The sequence below is a fragment of the Cetorhinus maximus genome, chromosome 14, assembly GCF_964194155.1.
Source record: "Cetorhinus maximus chromosome 14, sCetMax3.hap1.1, whole genome shotgun sequence".
NCBI classification, from domain to species: domain Eukaryota; kingdom Metazoa; phylum Chordata; class Chondrichthyes; order Lamniformes; family Cetorhinidae; genus Cetorhinus; species Cetorhinus maximus.
The window spans coordinates 105373184-105393998 of NC_135892.1; the positions used below are offsets into that span (position 1 = coordinate 105373184).

Here is a 20815-nt window from a genome sequence, read left to right on the forward strand (position 1 = left end):
TTCTTCTCCGCAGATGCTGTCAGACCTGCTGAGTTTTTCCAGGTATTTTTGTTTCTGTTTTGGATAAAAGGATGGCTTTGTAGCAGGAAATAAAAGGTAATGGTCGATGGATGCCCTTGCGAATGGAAAGTTGTCTCAAGTGGTGTTCCGCAGGGCTCGGTGTTGGGACCCTTGCTGTTTGTGTTATATATTAATGATTTGGACGTGAATGTGGGGGGGCACGATTGGGAAATTTGCAGATGACACAAAGATTGGCCGAGTAGTGGATAGTGTAGAGGATAGCCATAATCTCCAAGACGATATAGATGGGTTGGTGGAGTGGGCGGTAAAGTGGCAGATGGATTTTAACATAGAGAAGCGTGAGGTCATACATTTAGGGAGGTCAAACAGTTACAGGGATTACAAAATAAATGGGAATATACTAAGAGGGCTAGATGAAGTGAGAGATCTTGGCATACAAGTACACAGGTCCCTGAAGGCAGCAGTTCAGGTAGACAAGGTTGTAAAGAAGGCATATGGAATGCTCTCCTTCATTGGCAGAGGTATAGAATATAAAAGTAAGGATATAATGTTGGAATTGTATAAAACACTGGTGAGGCCACAACTGGAGTATTGTGTGCAGTTCTGGTCACCACATTACAGGAAGGACATAATAGCTCTGGAGAGAGTGCAGAGGAGGTTTACAAGAATGTTGCCAGGGTTAGAAAAGTATAGCTACGAGGAGAGATTGGATAGGTTGGGGTTATTTTCCTTAGAACAAAGAAGGCTGAGAGGTGACTTGATTGAGGTGTACAAAATTATGAGGGGAATAGATAGAGTGGACAGGATAAAATTGTTTCCCTTGACGGAGAATTCTAGAACCAGGGGACATAGATTCAAGATAAGTGGCAGAAGGTGTAGGGGGGATATGAGGAAGAACTTTTTTACGCAGAGGGTAGTGGGTGTCTGGAATTCGCTGCTCAAGTTGGTGATAGAGGCAGAAACTCTGAACTCTTTTAAAAAGTACCTGGATCTGCACCTTAAGTGCTGTAAGCTGCAGGGCTATGGGCCGGGTGCAGGAAGGTGGGATTAGAAAGGGCACCTGGGTGTCCTTGGGCTGGCATGGACAAGATGGGCTGAATGGCCTCCTTCTGTGCTGTAACTTTTCTATGGTTCTATGGATAACAAAAGAAGTTAAAGATTTATATCAAGGAAGTGGCTTATAAGGTTGCCAGGATAAGTGGTAAGCCCGAGGAATGTGAGCATTTCAGAATCCAGCAAAGGATGACCAAGAAACTGATAAAGAAAGGTAAAAGAGAATATGAATGCAAGCTAGCAAGTAATATAAAGGTGGACTGTAAAAGCTTCTTTAGGTGTGTGAAAAGGAATAGATTAGCAAGAGCAAACACAAGTACATTACAGGCGGAGACAGGAGAATTCATAATGGCGAACAGGGAAATGGCAGAAAAACTAAACAATTACTTTGTGTCTGTCTTCATGGAGGATGATGCAGAAAATCTTCCAGAAATACTAAGGAACCAAGAGACTAGTGAACATGAGGAATTGAAAGAAATTAGTATTAATAAGGAGGTAGCACTCAAAATTAATTGGTTTGAGGTTGATAAATCCTCTGGACCAGATGACCGACATCCCAGAGTGTTGAAGGAGGTGGCAATAGAGATGGTGGATGCATTGGTGGTTATCTTTCAAAGTTCTATAGATTCTGGGAAGGCTCCTGCAGACTGGAAAGCAGCAAATGTAACCCCACTATTTAAAAAGGGAGGAAGAGAGAAAACTCAGTACTACAGACCTGTTAGTTTGACGTCAGTTGTAGGGAAAATGTTAAAATCTGTTATAAAGAAATCTGGACACATGGAAAATAATATGATTGGGCAGAGTCAACATGGATTTATAAAAGGGAAATTGTATTTGACAAGCCTGTTGGAGTTTTTTGAGGAAGTTGCTTGGAGCATAGATAAAGGAGAAAGTGGATGTGGTATATTTGGATTTTCAGAAGACTTTCGATAAGGTCCTACACAGGAGATTGCTAAACAAAATTATAGCACATGGGATTGGATGTAATATACTGGCATGGATTGAGAATTGGTTAATAAGCAGAAAACAGAAAGTAGGAATAAACAGGTCATTCTCAGGATGGCAGGTTGTTACTGGTGGGGTACCGAGCACAAGGATCGGTGCTTGGGCCGCAGCTGTTCTCTATCTATATAAATGATTTGGATGTGGGGACCAAAAGTAATATTTCCAAATTTGCTGATGGCACAAAGCTAGGTCAGAGTGCAAGTTGTGAGGAGGATGCAAGAAGGCTTCATGGGGATTTGAACAGGCTAAGTGAATGTGCAAGAACATGCCAGATGGAATATAACGTGAAAGTGCAATTGTCTACTTTGGTAGAAAAAAAACAGAAAAGCAGAGTATTTCTTAAATAGTGAGAGGTTGGGAAGTGTTGATATCCAAAGGGACCTGGATTTTCTTGTTCATCAGTCACTAAAAGCTAGCATGCGGATGCATCAATCAATTAGAAAGGCAAATTGTATGTTGGTCTTCATCGCAAGGGGATTTGAGTACAGGAGTAAAGATGCCTTGCTGCAATTGTATAGACCCTCAGTGGGACCGCATCTGGAGTATTGTGTACAGTTTTGGTCTCCTTATCTAAGGGAGGATGTATTTGCCATAGAGGGAGTGCAATGGAGGTTCACCAGACTAATCCCTGGGATGGCGGGATTGTCTTATGAAGAAAGATTGAGGAAATTGTGCCTGTATTCTCTAGAGTTTTGAAGAATGAGAGGTGAGCTCATTGAAACTTACAAAATTCTTATAGGGTTTAACAGTATAGATGTAGATAAGATGTTTCCCCTGGCTGGTGAGTCTAGAACTAGGGGACACAGTCACAAAATAAGGAGCAGGCCACTTAAAACTGAGATGAGAAGGAATTTCTTCACTGAGGGCAGTGAACCTTTGGAATTCTCTACCCCAGGGGGCTATGGAAGCTTATTCATGGAGCATGTTCAAGACAGAAGTTGATACATTTCTCGATACTAATGACATCAGGGAATAGAAGGAAAAATGGCGTAAGAGGTAGATGATCAGCCATGATCTATTTGAATGGCAGGGTAGGCTTGATGGGCCGAATGGCCTGCTTGTGCTCCTATTTCCTTTGTTCCTATATCAATGGGTTGCAGGTTTTGCCATTTGAAGATAAATTTTCCTGACATAAATTTTGGTTAAAATATGCCAATTTCTCAGTCTCATTCTCATTTGATTTCTTTTTATTTTAGACGTGTGCCTTTTCTGGTGGTCTGGTGAAAAAAGCAAACAACTTGTACAGTTATGGGAAAATTATATTTTAATAATGGAGACACTGGAAGAAAATCAAGTGAGTAGTTCATGTCTACTTTATGTACACCTGTCCCTTTGAAAACTGCGACACCTGTGTAATGGGTAAAGTGTTCCATTCCCAAGCATCACCCTGAACTAAATAATGGAATTGACTGCTAAGAGGAAACTTTAGGATTCCATGTATCCTCTCGTAAGTGATTCTTTGCTGTTGAGAGTACTTTCACTTTCCCTGATATCCAAGTACCAGGTACCCATTAAGCTAAGAGGAACTTAAGTGTCATTATGGATAAACCATTAAAGACGCATAAGGAATTTCAGCCAACATGATAGCTAGATTTTAGGCTTTTAGCTAACATGATAAGCTACAAGAGTTGGGCAATTTTCAGTGGAGAAACACGAGTTTAGTGGAAATTTGATGGTTTTAAAAGTGATGAAGGAATTAGATATAGGTTCATAAATATAAAATCCTCCAGTTACACATTAGAAAAAGTTTCTTTGAATAATGAGTCACTGCCCTCTAAATTAGCAGGGCATGTGGCAAGTATGAATTCTTCTTCATTCTGCATACTCTGCAGTTCTTCAAAAAGAAATTGGACAAGTTCCTGAGGAAGGAGTTCATTTCCCTTTTATAGAGGGTAAATTGTGGATTAACAAGGGTTTATGGGTTTCTGTGTCTCCTGGAGCTTTGCTAAATTGCCTTTGTAATTTGGGGGCAAAATTCCCAATTTTTCCTCTTCTTTTGACTCTCCCAGGAGATTGGGAATGTGTGTGCATATAGTTGATTGGTGTACCTGACAGTCCCATTTCTGGATGAGGTGGGCTTGATGGGCTAGATATTCTTGTCCTCCCTTTTCTTTGTGTTCATATATAGGCATTATGATGGACTTAAAGAAGCTGATACCAAGCTAAATTTTTAGACAAAATGCTTCAGTGTTCATGATTTTTTAGGAATAACTGCATATGTGAGGCAGATGAAAACTTAATCCTTTCGGATTTGTATTTTAGGTTCATGTCATAAGACCAATTTTGCCACGGCTCAAGAGCTTAATGGATGCCACAGTTTGCAATGACCGAGGTAATTATAACTTCATTATAATTTTGTTTTCTCACTGCATTATTTACTAATATTTTTGCCTACTCCACTAATGCAGAACACAAGAAGTCACTCATACACTTTGGCAGGTTTTCTTTTCAGCTATAAATGCTCTTCAATTACAGAGCACTAATATCAGCTCCTAGAGCACAATGTCATCTCTCTCTTTTTTACTGCTATTTTGAGGGCAATGAAGGGAATATGTATTTCATGGGGTCATCAAAGGGGCAACTGCAATCCATTCGTCCTCGTTAAGCTAGTTTTTAAGAAATCATTTTCAGTATCAATTAATGAGGCATAATGTGTTCAGTACCATTTACAATTCATCAGATAATTAAGCAGTCTATGCTCGCATCCAGCAAAACTGGGACCACATTCATGCATTCAGACTTGGGCTGATAACTTTGCCACACAGGTGCCAAGTGAGGACCATTTTCAACAAGAGTCCAACCACCTCCCCTTGAAATGGGATTATCACTGCTGCATTTCCCACTATAAGCATCCTTGGGGTCACCATTGACCAGAAACTTAACTGGACCAGCCATGTTAATATTGAGACTGCAAGGGCAAGTCAGAGGCTGAGAATTCTGTGGAGTGACTCACCTTTTGACTCCCCAGAGCCTTTCCACCATCGAGAAGGCACAAGTCAGGAGTGTGATGGAATACTCTCCACTTGTCTGGATGGGTGCAGCTCCAACAATACTCAAGCTCAATCTGAAGAAGAGTTGTATGGACTCGAAACGTTAACTCTGTTTCTCTCTCCACAGATGCTACCAGACCTGCTGAGTTTTTCCAGCATTTTTTGTTTTTACACCATCCAGGACAATGTGGATTGGCACCCAATCCATCACCTTAAACATTCACTCCCTTCACTGCCCACTCACAACGGTAGCAGTATGCATCATATACAAAATGCACTGTGGCAACTCACCAAAGCTTCTTCGACAGCACCTCCCAAACCCACGACCTCTACCACTTAGAAGGACGGGGGGCAGCAGATGCATGGGAACACCATTAGCTGCAAGTTCCCTCCCAAATCACACACCATCCTGACTTAGAAATATATCATTGCTCCTTCACTGTCACTGGGTCAAAAGCCTGGAATTCCCTTCCTCACAGCACTGTTGGAGTACTTTCACCACATGGACTATAGCGGTTCAAAAAGGTGGCTCGCCAACACCTCAAAGCAATTAGTGATGGGCAATAAAAGCTGATCTCACTAGTGTTGCTCATGAGTGAATAAAATGTAAAACAAATACATGATGAAGACTAATGGGTTAAAGTTATCTACTAATGGTGGCAGTGATTGTAAATTTGCTAAGTTTGAGAGTTATCGGATTAATCTATTCATGGACTGTTAATTGTCCTGCATGATTCCTTTTTATAAATATGGCTTAACTGGGGCACTCCACTGGTTTTGAATTACTCTTTAGTTTGCCATCAATACACTATAATAATCTAGTTGTGTGGACAAGGGAGAAATTTTCTCTTGGTTTGCAATGCCTGTGTGCATGCATGCATTTTCACATCCCTTTAGAAAAATGCTTTATTGTTCAGAACTGTTGTACCTAATGTCCTGATTCAGAACTCTCAGTTTATCATTATTATGACTAATTATTTTGAACACCAAGCTGTGTTGGCATTTGATGTGTCAGTATATTGCCGCTTACAGTAACCATCTACTATTGCTACTGCATTCAGCCCCTGAGATTATTCTTTTAAAGAAAGATGGGGCAGTGGTTTGGTGGTGGAGGTTGGCTGTTTTCTCTACACCTAATATGATTTGCTTGGAAGTGTGAACTTTCTGAAAATGCATTTAGTTATTTGCAGATATGTGGTCAGCATTCACTCACATGATGATTCAACTCTGAGTCATTTATAGATCAGGAGGCTATTTGACCCATCGAGTCTATGGTGGCTCCCTGTGGAACAATCCAACCAGTCCCACTTGCCTGCTCTTGAGCCCTCCCACCGCCTCTGTCAGATTGCTTGTCTGGTATTCAATGTTAGCTTGAGCTAAAAAATCCTCAAGCTAAACAATGGGACAACTGAAGCTATCATATTTGGCTGCTGCACAAACTTCATACTTATGCTGTAAATTGCATCCCTTCCCTCGGCTACTGTCATAGGTGAATCTAAACTGTTTGCAACCTTGGGGCCCTATTTAACCTAAATCGACCTACTTAGACTTCTGTCCCTACCTCAGCCCATCTGCTGCTGAAACTCTCATCCACCTCCAGACCAACTATTCAAATATTTTCCTTTCTGGCCTTCCATCTCCATTCTCTTTAAATTTTAGCTCATCCAAAACTCTGCTGCCACATCCTATCATGTATATGGTACTGCTGAACCGTAACCCATGTCCTCACTCAACGTCATTGACTTTTGGATCCCAACACCTCAAATCTAAAATTCTTTTCAGTTTTAGTACTCGCACCTCCCAATGTCTATTCTTCTCCAGCCCCAGCATCCTCTTCCCACCTCAATCCCGACCTACAACCACACCCTCTTTCCCCATTTGACCTCCATTCCTTTGATTTTTGGCTCCTTGTACATCCTACCCTCTCTTCATCCCACAATGGTGATTGTGACTCAGCTATGTTGGCTTCCCACTTAATCCATCCACATCTCCACCCACCACCCCCTCTTTTAAAGGTTTTTTTGATCCTGTTTTGGCTGGGCATCTGATTTTGCCTGAATTATGCCTCCATGAAGTGCTTTGGGATGCTTTTCTACGTTAAAGGCTCTATATAAGTGCAATTTTTGCTGTTGTATTAAAAACTAAGCCTGCAGGGGCAAAACTGGCTGCAGCACTTCATACTTTACAGTGACCACATTTCAAAATGACTTAATTTGTCTTATCTTTTACTTTCAGGCAATGTACCTAAACTCTTAAGCACCTTGAGACCTCCTGCCCACCATGTTGTTTCTTCCTATGTAGACAATTGCCAATGGGTTCTGCTCGCTGCAAGAGCTCATCTGTACTCTGGCCTTTATAACCAAAGCCTTAAAAGACCAATCACTTTATTTGCAACTTACCAAGTTTATTATAGAGCAAAACAGGCATTTCTTCTGTTATGTATTAAGAGAAGTTTCACTTCATTGTACATTTTTATGTTATCTGATTTGTTTTTCTTTATTTACGATATTTTGAATGACACTTGATAGGAGGAGTAGGTATGAATATCAGAACAATCTGGCTGAGCTTGGGCAAATCAAGAAGACAATTGAAGATAATTTGAGCCAAAAAATTCTGGCTCAATTGTGGGGCCTCCAATTCAGAACAAACTGTAAAATAGTGGAATTGGTGGGTGGATTAAACTGTCATTCAGTTTCGTGAGTTTAAGTGAATTTTTTCCAGACTACACTCCTCTGAAAGGAAGTCCCATCAGTCCTCTAATCATTAGTTGTTTCATTATTCACTAGAGTTTAAAACTGGCTGTCCTAGCCTCTGAAAGAGCGGAAATGATGACTATTTTAGCTGAATTGGCATTAGGAAAGTGGTATGGAAGGGAAGAACGTTTGATTAAATATATGATATTTTAACTTTGAAGGCATTGAGGATTGAGTTACCTGGCTTTAGATTCTGAATATATAATTGTTTTATTTTAGGGAATAGAAAAGCAGAGATTGAAATTGATTAATGAATAGTTTGTATATCACCTAGGTCGTGCACTTTTCCACACGTCTTGGCTCCTTTGTGCTTATAAACGAATGTTTGAAAGCGAAAACAAAACTGCAATGAAAGAAGGCCTGTTCCAGTTTCTGGATCTTGGTGTCATGAAATACCCTTTCAGAACTCAGGAACTATGTGAGGTGAGTTTCTGAAATTTGCTACATTTGATAAGCGACAGCTTGTTGGCAGCAGTCTCCTGGTTTGCCCTACAAAAAAATAAACGAGAAAGATCATATCTTTGGTCAAGATGCGGGTTGCTGGGTGTTGTCGCTTCAATCAAGGTTCTTGATCTGGGTCAGCATCAAGTAATGTTGGCACCGTGTTTCAGAGCCTGCATGTCCTGCAACTGGAGCTTTCAATGATCAACGTTCAAGAATGCTGTTTAGTATGTCATGTGACATGGGAAGGGTGTCATGGATGTCATATAGTTGCTCTGAAGTTCCTTTAACTTGCTAATATTCTTTATAATTCATAATTTATAATTACTTGAAGGATATTTTAACTTGAATGCAGACAATCCTATTTTTTTGGAAAAATATACTTTATTCATAAATTATCTGAAAGAACATGACAAAACATTTCTAAATGGCCATCACAAAAGTACAATCATTTTCAACTTTTACACATGGATCACAAGGTGCTTCAATACAATCAATGAATATTACAGTCATTTCAATATGGTTATTACAGACAGTCAGACAACTCCAATACCATTGCACTATCAACATACATCATGTTGCACTCTGAGGTGCTTCAATACAATTAGTATTCAATGCATACATTTATTGTGAGCCATACATCCCGAGGGCCTATACCTTTCCTGGCCTCTCAGTGCACTATGGTAGAAAAGCCTTAGACAGTGACCTTTCCCCACTGGGGAATGCAGACAATCATGTATTCCTATTAAAGCTCTCAAATTATATATCTTTTAATCTTCTCTACTTTATTTTCTCTTTCTTTCCTCTTTTGCTCCCCATTTTTTCATTGTTCTGTTTTTTCCTTTCAAATCAAACAATTTATTTTAAGCTTTCAAACTATACTAATTAAGCTTTTTTTAAATTTAAGTTTATCTGTGGGCCAGTGATGGATGCTCTTTCAGAAAGTACATTTTACAGCAGGTAAGTACTTCAGTTCCTTAATTTGCTGGTTATTTGCATAATGCGTTCTTTATCTGCTTTGATATGTAACTGCATTTCTACTTTCAGATCTCCAGATCAGATCATTGGCAGCTGTCCTTTTCTAGCCGTGAAGTTACAGACATTTTTTGTTGATTTTGTAGAAAATGTGGCTGAAGAATTCAAAGGTAGATTCTTGTGAGTTGTACAACCTGTCCTGTAAAAGGTAGTCTTAACTGCGTTGTAACAATGTTTTTGATTTTAAATTTATCTGTTGTGGAAAATAGTCAAAGCTCATTGATTATAACCACTGATTTTTGTGCTCTTGTTCTACCATGGAAGATAACTTGGGCTTTATATGGTACCTGTTAAGAAGTTTTCAGTATTTAGTTGCATGAATCCCATTTGTTTAAGTCACTTAATTGGTGACCTGGAGAAATTAACTTCAGATCCATTATAATCTACAGCATTCTGTAGCTGAAGTGGACAACTAAACAGATTTTTTTTCCTGATGAAATAGTTTTATTCTGCAGCCTTGACTGTTGCACAGGAGTTGCATGACTGTTGTCATGTGTGATGGTATTGCTCCCTGTTTATATGCAAGTCAGAAAATTCTACAACAGCTATTTATATAAGAGATGAGCTTCTGGTGCCCATTGGAAGTGATTCTGTTGCTGCCTATGCGCTATACAGGCAATCAATGACCGTCTTGCAATGAGAGTAATCACTTTTTGAAGTGATAACCTTAACTATGTTAATTATGTTTGTGGTGTAATTTGAATAATGATCAGGGGCTGATGACCATAAATTTTAACTCGAAATCTGTTGCAGTTATTAGTTATTCACGCTTTTGTTTTCTCTTGTCCTTGTGTGGTCTATGCTGGAGGAAGACTTTACAGATGCTGTGCAGCACTTTATGTTGTTAGCAACCACACCAGGTATTTTTCACTATGGGAAGCATCACAGCTGAACACTAAACCTGTCTTCACCTGATACTCATGAAAAAGTCACCAGGCAGTGATCAGGAATGGAATCCATCACTGACTTCTATTTTTCTCATTCTCTCTCTGCCACACCCCAATCTCATTCCTGCTGCTGTCTCAGCTGAGATCTAGTAATAGCACAAATTTGGGATTGAGCCAGTGACTTTTCCAGCCTATGTATTGCTTTATACTGTAGCATTTATCTACTTGACAATTTCAGGGAGCTGTACTACATGATTCATCAATTTAATTTGAAAAATCATCAGTGTGCAATTATTTTACAACCAGAGCAATTAAAATGCTTTTTTGATTGTTTTCTCTGTTAGTTTGTTAATGTTTTAAATTTAGTGTATAATTAGTATGTAATGAGTATCTACAGCATCCACCACCTAAAAGGCACAAGTCAGGAATGTGATGGGATACGCTACACTTGCCTGAATGAGTGCAGCTCCAACAAAACTCAAGAAGGTCAACACCGTCCAGGACAAGGCAGTCCACTTGATTGCCACCTCATCAACCACCTTAAACATTCACTCCCTCCAGCACAAACACAGTGACAGCATGTGTATCATCCACAAGATGTGCTGTAGCAATTCTTAAACCCTCTTTTGACAGCACCTTCCAAATGTGTGACTCCTACCGCCTAGAAGGACAGCAGATGTATGGGAATACCACCACCACCTTCAGTTTCACCTTTAAGCTACAGACCATCCTGAGTTGGAACCATATTGATGCTCCTTCACTGTCGCTGGGTTGTAATCCTGGAACTCCCTCCCTAACAGCACTGTGGGTGTACCTACACCACATGGACTGCAGCGGTTCAAGAAGGTGGCTCACCACCACCTTCTCAAGGGCAAGTGGGGATGGGCAACAAATGTTTGCCTAGCTAGTGACACCCACATCCTGTGGAAAAAATAAACAATATATATGTAATTATAGTTAGTATACAACTAAATCATTAGTATAGTAATTGGTATGGTTTGTTAATGTTTTTCAGTTTTGACCTCAGCTGTGATTTGCTTCAAAGCCTCTTTTAAAGCTTTCCTTAGTGTCCCTCACCAACCTTCCACTGCCTCCCCCCCCAGAAAAAAAGACTGTTGGATTTGGATATGTGTCTATACAAACAGACCTCCAGATGTTGTGTTCAACAATTGTCAGTGCACAGATCCAGGAAACCCTGACCACTTTAAAAAAAAATGTTTTCAAGGATTATTCCCTGTTCTAATCTGACAAGCAATGCTACAGTTGAAAAGATGAAATTATACTAAGTGATATACCTTCAAATATGTTGGTGATAGAAATATTCAGATACTTGAATCCTAAGTTCAACACTTAATGGATAAAAATATTGTACTTGCATTGGCAAATGTATATTGAAATTCTTTGCTATTAATGCATTATAACTTGTCATGTTTGAGATCAAAACCTTGGAAACTGGATAGAATTTGCAGTTTGTTTAAGCCTTTTGAAGCGTTTTGTGTGGAAAGCCAAAATGATGTTTTATTTCCTTTGATTAGGTGACTTTCTCATGAAGTTGATTAAGAGCATGGCTGCCAAGCACTGGTGTGCTATCCCCATACTCTTCATCTCTCAAGCCCTAATGCACATCCCATCACGCAGAACTTGGGGAGTAGAAGGGCTTCACGCTCTTCGGTAAGGATGATTGCAGGAGACTAATTTTAACTGCACTCAGAACAATTTAAGATTCTGTGCTTTGCCATGGAACGGGGTTAGTGGTTGAGGCAGAAGCTATGTCAACATTGGAAATTGGAATGTATAGTTGAATGAATGAAAAAGAATTGAAGGGACGTGGGAACAGAGTGCGTAAATGTTATTAGAATTGTTACCTCACGTAATGGGGTAAATGCCAACATGGACTAACAGGGTTGAGACTTTTGTCCTTTTAAACAAAGCTTCAAAAGACAGAAGCTGACTGAAAAATGATACAGTTCGATGGACAATCATGTTACGATACACAAAACTATTTCATTGCAAAGAACACTTAATAATGTGAGCCTTCTGTTGTGTTATGGAATGTGCTTAACACTTGCAACCGGAATACAATGTGAAACCACTACAATATCCTTTTTGTCTGTGAAGGATCATACTTAACTAAAAGCTTTACTCTTCTGAAAAATATATATTAACATTTTCCCTTTATTTTTACATTCACAGGGAAGTAATATGCTGCACTATGACTAATCACCAAGTGTTACTGCGAGGAGCAGCTCAGTGTTACCTTCTGCAGACTGCAATGCACTTGACTAACGTGGTAAGAAATTATTACTCCTTTAACTTACACATGTAAGTGATCTCTTCATGCAACAGCTGGTGCTGGAGCCTGTGGATGTGGAAACAGGAAATGGTAGTAATACTCAGGTTATGGCAGCATCTTGGAGAGAAGCAGAGTTAACATTTCGGGCGTGTGACCTTTCACCAGAACTGGGAAAAGTTAGAGATGTGACCGCTTTGTGTAACACCTCCATTTACACCCAAAAATGACCCTGAGCTTCCAGCGGCCAGTCATTTTAATTCTCCATCTTGTTCTTACGCTGACATTTCTGTCCTCGGCTTACTACACTATTCCAGTGAAGCTCAGCATAAACTTCAGGTCGTCGTTCGATTAGGCACTTTATAACCTTCTGGACTCAACATTGAGTTCAATAATCTCTGCCCCCATTTTGTTTTGTTTTCAGTTTTTTTTAAAGACAGCAGTACACCTGCCCTAGGCATATCTTTTGTTTCTTTGTTTCATTTCTTGCCCCATTGCCATTTCCTTTGGTCCTGAAAGACTAACTCTTATGTCATTCAATCTGTCCTGTCTTTCACCGTATCATAGACCCTCCTTTTGTCCTTATCCCACCCACTCCTTGCTCAAAACCTATTACACCTCTGATTTTTCCCAGTTCTGTTCTGATGAAAGGTCACAGACCCTGAAACTTTAACTCTGTTTCTCTCCACAGGTGCTGTCATAATCTGCTGAGTAGTTCCAGCATTTTCTTTTTTAAATTTGAATTTCCAGCATCTGCAGTATTCTGCTTTTCGATCCCTGTAGGTATAGTGTAGGTTATATAGTATATAGGATTTCGTTGTGTACACTTCTTTCCTTTTCTATCTCTTCTCTGTTTACAATTTGTTGACATATATTGCACTTCATCCAAGAGGACAGGATGGCCTTGGCAGTGTACATTCACCACAAATGCTGCAGTACGGTTGAAATCAAGTAAATGATGAAATGTTCGCTTTTATGTCCGTGTGTCTCAATCGTCAGAATAAGTGCCATGAGATGGGATAAACAAATTAGAAATTGAACTCTTAGTTGAGTTACTGGCTTGCTGCTTGCTCCGCTTTAAAGCAAGATGCAAAGCTTCCCCATTTGTGTCCAGACACAAACTTGACTGTAGTGAAAGACCAATTGTTGCATTTTTTTGGAAGTGCAATCGCCAATGAGAATAACTCCACTGAGGAGTTTTAATAAACCATGTTCCAATGAAACCTACAGATAAAGCAGCTGTACAGTTTATAACTCTTGTCCAAAGTTTAAGCTCGGTTGTCCTTTCTAAAAAATTTAATCTCAATATACATAAACAACTGTTGCTCTTAACAATGGAGAATGATGGGCATGAGTTTACTGGGCTTCAGATAATTGAAGCAGAAATAGGTCACGCAGATGATCTTTCGATTGTATATATGAAAAGAAACAAAATAGAAGTTCTCAAGCATTTTCTTTTGGTCAGAGATATGCAGAAAATGGGGGAGAGAAAACAAGCCTAAAATTTCAAAGCCAAGTTTCAGCAACAGGCTAAAGCAAATTACTTAATTCAAATAATTTAAGATGAGTCTTCGTTAATTGATCTGGAAGCCTCAGGAGTTCTTAAACGGGAAACTTGTATGGATTCTAAGTCTTCTTGAGTGTAGTATAAAGCTTTGGAATAAAATGTCGTACCCTGCTTAGTATTTTGGAAACTGAAAAAATTGGCAGGTGAAGATGTGTCTGTTCTCGTCAGCCTTTAATCTTGTTCCCCGCATTCTTTTTTCTTCTATCTGTGGTTGAAATTCCATCTCCTCTATTGATCGTCAAGATTTACTTCACTTTTCCTCAAGTGTGTACTGATTTCGCACCCACTTCACATTTAAGGAGATAAGTGAGCTCTGTAAATAATTCCTGTTTAAAGCAATTATTTTAGTTTGTAAGTTGTTGTCTCTGTAATATTGCAAAAGTCTATTTTCTGCCAGTGAAGGTAAACAAGCAAGCATTTTTTTGCCCTCTTAGGAAAACGTGACACTGTCTGACATTTCAAACTTCCTGGCGTCCATTCGAACTGAAGAGGCTTTATCTCGGGGTACAAAATTGTGGATGGAGGTAGGAGAAAAAAAAAACCTAATATGGGTAGATCCAGATGTGAAGAGCAGAAACCATGTATTACTAGGTCAGCTGCTCATGTAGTTTCTGGCAACTTCCTTTTTCCTTGTATTGTGCAGTGTTTTGAAAGTCTCATCAAACACTTACATTGTTTTACAGTAGCTGCTTAAATAAGAGGAAGAAGATTAATCTACTTCCATCCCTCTCCCTGGCACCTGTCTGAGGCTGAAACAGACTTTTCACAACTATGGTGTCATATTTAACCCCAAGATAAGCTTCCAACCACACAGTCACGATGACTGCCTATTTCCACCTTGTAATGTTGCCCCTCTCCTGTCACTGCCTCTGTTCATCTGCTGCTGAAACCCTCATTCATGCCTTTCTGACCTCTAGACTTGACCTCTCCAACACACTCCGGACTAGTCTCTCATGTTCTATCCTTTCTAAATTTGAGATAATCTAAAACTCTGCTGCTTGTGCCCTAAGTCGCACCAAGTCCCATTCATCCTTCACCCCTGTGTTTGCTGACTCACTTGGCTCCTAGTGAAGCAATGTCTCAATTTTAAAAATTCTCATCCCTGTTTTCATATCCCTTTATGGCTTCACCCCTGCCTTTCTATCTCTATAACCTCTTACAACCCTCAGAGATATCTACACTCATCCCATTCTGGCCTCTTACACATCGCCGAATTTAGTTGCTCCTCTATTGACTGTCATGCCTTTAACTGCTGAGGCTCTAAGCTCTGGAATTTTCTCATTAAAGCACTCTGTCTCCCCCACCTCCCTTTCCTCCTCCAAGACACTCCTTAAAGCCTTCCTCTGAGCTGCCCTAATGTCCTTAAATGATGTTGCGCCAAATTTTGTTTGATAATGCTCCTGTGAAACACTGTAGGATGTTTTACTGCGTTAAAGGTGCGATATAAAAGCAAGGTGTTGTTCTGTTTATTTCATTCAATGCACCTTTCTCATGCTAAGAATGGAGACTTTTCCAAAGCCTTTGTAAACATTATTAGGCCACCCTGGGAAGAGTGGGATAAAGCTATTATCTTTTTTCTTTTTTGTTCTCTGTTTGTGGTAAAGCATCAATGTCAAACCAGGTTGGCTCAGATCAGGATCTGGTTATGTGGATGGTTGAGCATCCAGCTGAAAATGTCCTGAACTTCCTATCTGTATCACGAGTTGCACCTCTATCGATGTCAATGTTAATCTGCCTTTTTTCCACAGTGCATCAACTTGAAAATGCTTTCCTTGTTTTTTGATGCTTCCAGCAGTCTCCTCTTTCCATTTAAATAATTCTTTTCAACTGTAACATCTCAATATGATCTCTCCACTCTTCCAGTTTGGTCTACTATGCGCTTGCTTCTCAATCTGCTTCGTGGTTGAAAGCTGAAATTTTTCTCTCATGCCCCCAAATTCTGGAAACCTTTTGCCTTCCTACTTTCCCCATCTTTTAGATCATTATGACGGGTCACCTTTTGAACAACACTTCAGACCTCCTCACTTTACTTTCCTCTTCATCCATTCCAGTGCCTTTCAGCACCCACACCCCTCCTTAATCTTTAACAGCTTTCGCTCAAATGCACTTTTTAAGTCTCTTTAAGGGCAGACTTTTAAGTGGTCACTGGTGTAAAAATGTGTGTCTGTGATCTGTTTTGTTTTGGATTTGTGAAGTCAGTCCGCATGACTATAGTTCACAAAGGATCAGGTTACCTCCCAAATCTCCAGCTTTGCATTGATTAAGAGAAAGATCCGAATTAGATCATTTCCCAATAATGTTCAGTAGTTGCTAATTTGGGTCAGTAGGCAAAAGCCCATGTATAGCCTGTGCCAAGCTCTGCAAAAACTCTCTAACCCTGGGAAATAAAGCTGCCTGCATCCTTGTATCCCATTGAATATAGAGAATTAAGGGGTGATTAACATGTTTTGAGTATCTGAATGGGTAGATTGAGGGAAACTATTTCCTCTGTTGGGAGAACCCAGAACAAGGGGGCTATAACATGAAAATTAGGGGTAGGCTGTTCTGGACTGATGTTAGAAAGCATTTCCTCACACACAAGGTTGTGGACACCTGGAACACTCCCAAAAAGCTGTAGATGCTAGATCAATCTGAAATTTTAAAATTGTGATTGGTGGATTTTTATTAGACAGGAGCATTAGGAGTTATAGCACAAAGGCGGAAACATTGAGTTAAGATGCAGATCAGCCATGAATAGCGGAACAGGCTCAAGTGGCTGAATGGCCTACTTCTTTTCCTATGTTCTCTCCAATATAAGTCCATAAGTCACCAGTGCCAGATCTCCAGCGCTGTTTTTACAAAGTGGAAGCAGCATGAAAACTAGCTTACATGCAGGAAAATAATGATGACCATTGGTTTTAATAGGGGCAGAGCTATGACTAACTTCTAACTTCGTTTGTGAGGGTGATTTCAGAGTGATGCAGAAGTCCCAGGAAAATACTGGACGATGTAACTAATGGCGTAAGTCACTTGCTCCATAATTTCCTATCTTTTGTGCCATTTGAGGGATCCACGTCAGATCAGCCTTTACAATGGAGCAAGTTCCCAGGAAAATCTGTCCCTTAGTCACAATGATGTTTGTGTTTGATGGTAACGCAAAATGAGTGATCGCAATTGCCATCCCGTTCCAGACTCCAAATGAAAACAGTCTTCGGGTTCACTCTCTTGCTACTGGCAAGACAAAATTAGACACCACCGTGTGTTTTACAAGCAAATTGTACCACTATATTCCTGCTGGTGGTGCTGCTGATCTGCTGAGCATCATTGCTCTTAGTGACAGCACCAGTAGGATCTGAATGGTACTGCAGGTCTGAAACGCAGGATGTGGTCCCCACCATAAACCCCCATGCATTGGATAAATACAAAATAGAGCATAGTGGACAATAATTTCTGAGAGTTTATAACTTTTGTTTTGATGTTCAGTGTTCTGAGACTTCTTGAGGAGGTGACTAGGGAAGAATCAACTCTGCTGGTCACTAGATCTCACAAATTTAAGAAAAAGGACTTGCATTTATATAAAAGCAAAATACTGTGCTGGAAATCTGAGATAAAAACAAAGTAAAACTCAGGTCTGGCAGTATCTGTGGAGAGGGAAACAGAGTTAGCATTTCGAGTACAATATGACTTCTTCAGAACTGGCTTCGAAGAAGTTCTGAAGATGAGCCGTATTGTACTTGAAATGTTAACTCTGTTTCTCTTGCCTCAGATGCTACTAGACCTGCTGAGCTTTTCCAGCACTTACTGTTTTTACTTGCATTTATGTAGTGCTTTTCACAAGCACCAGATGCCTCAAAGCACTTACATCAGTGAAATAGTTTAGAAGTGTAGCCACTGTTATAGTGTAGGGAACAAGGTAGTGAATTTGCACACAGCAAGCTCCCACAAACTGCAATGTAGTAATGACCAGATAACCTGTTTTTTGTAATGTTGATTGAGGGTTTCTGGGGATAACTGCCCTGCTCTTCTTCAAAATAGTGTAGGAAACATAAATATTGTTATACTTTTCATTCCTTTTGCATTATGAATTATTTTTGTGTATTTTGTTTGAGCTCCTGGTAGCTGAAGGGTTAATTTTGATGTGTATGGCCTGTGTGACAAGTTAAATCAAGATCATGCTGTCACAGGAATCGATGATGTGAATGGAAAAAGGGAAGCAGAGACACGTGTCCAAACTATGTTACCAGCTGTGATCAAAAGATATGCTTTGTAATGTATAGATCAATGAACTTTGGAGATTTAACTAAATGAGGATACCAATTATCAAATTTGGAAAATGGTTATATTGGGAAAAAGTTAACGATGGGCTTTTTAGGTGTTAAGAACATTCTGTTCGGGTTGTGATCATAGGTCAATGACCGTTGACAAATGAAATAACAAGATCAAAATACAATGGCTAATATCATAACAGAGCAACGCCCCAGGTGCAGGGAATAAAGAACACAGAGAAGAGACATGTTGCACAGATTTTACATGAGCCGTTTATGCCACTAGTGTTGATGGAAAGCGAGAGTCATCCAAACTTGCATGTCGATTGCCTTAATTTATTAAGTGTAACTATTGTTCCTTAATGCAGTGGTGTCAGGACAGTTTATTAAGTGTCTCATCTGAAACTTATTGTCTGACCTCTGAACCTCTGACAATAGTGCAACAGGACCTTTTACATCCACCTGAGAGGGCAGCCAGGGGCTTGGTTTAACACCTCATCCGAAAGACAGCACCTCTGACATTGCAGCACTCAGTGCTTCACTAGGGTGTCAGCCTTGATTTTTCTGCTCAAGCCCTGGAGTGGGACTTGAACCCAGAACCTTCTAACTCAGATGAGAGTGCTATGAACTGGACCACAGTTGACATGAAGACAAGAAGAGAGTTAGGCATTTTTGTGCATAAGGTTGTTTCGGTATGAAACAGCTATGAAAAACAATGGTGTAAACAGAATCTCTAGTGGTTTTTAAAGGGAAGTGAATAAACATTTGGATAAATTAAAAGCATATGGAGAGATGGCAGGAAAATGGCACTTAGTACAAATGGCACAAGTATGATGGACTGATTTGCTTTCATTGGTATTGTAAAATTTGATAATTGGAGCTGTAAGTTACAAGTTTTTGTTCAGCTGTTATAATATGTCCTCCTTTGGCCAGATGTCGATATTGATGTGTTTATGCTCCTGTGAAGCACTTTGGCACGTTTAACTGTGTTATTGGTGCTATGTTAATGCAAATTGTTGTTGTAGGCTAATTGACAATGATTAGTCAATAACTCCAATGTCATTGTATTGTTTAACTATGAGGATAGTAGCAGGCGAACTAGATGGACTGTGGTCTTTTTTCATTTAGCAATTCCTGTGTTTCTAGTTTTTTCATACTTGGTGTGTGAGGAAATTTGTTGTTACAGGCCATCCAGGGCCTTGGATTAATGTTTCAGACCAAGGACAGCACCTTCAACAATGCAGAATTCCTCCAGCGCCTGTCTTGCAGGAGATTGTGTTCAATACCCTGGAATGGGACTTGAACCCATGGCCTTCTAGTGCAGAGCCATGAGTGCTACTACTAAATGACACTAAGGGACTTTTCTTCTTTTGATCCAGCAGAACTCTCAAGGATGCATTGCCTGTCCTGTTGACAGGAAAATAAAAGTTGTGTTTTACTCTGACAATGATGCCAATTGTGAATTGTCCTTTTCATTGGATTCTGTCATTGCTTAGCAGCCTTGAAGCACAGACGCATTGGTTTTGATCTTCCAGAATTGCATGGATTGGAAAGTAGCAAATGCAACCCTGACATTCAAGAAAGGACGAAGAGAACTATAGACCAGTTAGCCTGACATCAGTAGTAGGGAAAATGCTCATTATTGAGGATATGGTAACGGAGTACTTAGAACGTCACCATGATTATGCAGAGGCAACATGGTTTTGTGAAAGGGAAACTTGTTTGACAAATTTAGTCAGCGTTTTCTGAGGGTGTAATTAGCAGGGTTAATAAGGGAAACCGGAGGATGTAGCATATTTGGATTTCCAGAAGGCACTCAGTAAAATGTGATGCAAGAGGTTGTTACACAAGATTAAGGCTCACAGGATAGGGGCAATATATTAACTAGGATTGAGCATTGGTTAATGGATAGAAACTAGAGAATAGGGATAAACAGGTCATTTTTCAGGATGGCAAAGCATAACTAGTGGAGCGTCTCAAGGAATAGTGCTTGGGCTTCAGAAATTACAATCCATATTAAGGACTTAAATGAGGGGACTGAGTGTAACATATCCAAGTTTGCTGACAACACAAAGTTAGGTGAGAAACGATTATGTGAGAAGGACGCAAAGAGGCTATGAAGGAATACAGACCAATTAAGTGATTGGACAGTAAGGTGTCAGATAGCAATAATGTAATGAGGTGTGAAACTATCCACTTTGGTAAGAGCTCTGACTATGGATTGCCCCTTCTGCCAATTTCCTGCTCTTTTCTCAACTGCCGTTGGTGGCGAACGTGGAAACATTGCATGAACCTGAAAAGTGAGCAGTGGAGCCAAGTCCACCCTTGGTGCAGGCAGCCCAGTCCTGCTTCACCTGGCATCCACATCTTTCGCTGTCCAGCAGGCCTCTGGCCTATCAAGCGAAGGAACTCGGCCTTTTTATTTTCTTGTTAGGATGGGAGCAGTGGACCTTTTTAACATGCATTTGAACTTGAATGAGTAATTTCTTGATAAATCTGTTCACACTATAGGTCGATAAATTGCAATCA

General features: G+C 40.0%; 1 protein-coding gene across 4 annotated transcripts in view; it reads left to right on the plus strand.

Annotated features, from left to right (window-relative positions):
* tarbp1 (TAR (HIV-1) RNA binding protein 1) overlaps positions 1 to 20815 on the plus strand; it is a 189617-nt gene that overhangs the window by 6805 nt on the left and 161997 nt on the right. For all 4 annotated transcript variants that reach the window (XR_013578732.1, XM_078557419.1, XM_078557418.1 and 1 more), the window contains exons 2-9: positions 3276 to 3373; positions 4342 to 4411; positions 8097 to 8245; positions 9171 to 9223; positions 9311 to 9408; positions 11721 to 11856; positions 12379 to 12475; positions 14477 to 14566. Coding sequence is in view for 3 of the 4 variants with exons in the window: in XM_078557419.1 (XP_078413545.1) it covers positions 3276 to 3373; positions 4342 to 4411; positions 8097 to 8245; positions 9171 to 9223; positions 9311 to 9408; positions 11721 to 11856; positions 12379 to 12475; positions 14477 to 14566 (791 nt within the window). In the remaining variant the exon portion in view is untranslated. The remainder of the gene's footprint in view (positions 1 to 3275; positions 3374 to 4341; positions 4412 to 8096; positions 8246 to 9170; positions 9224 to 9310; positions 9409 to 11720; positions 11857 to 12378; positions 12476 to 14476; positions 14567 to 20815) is intronic.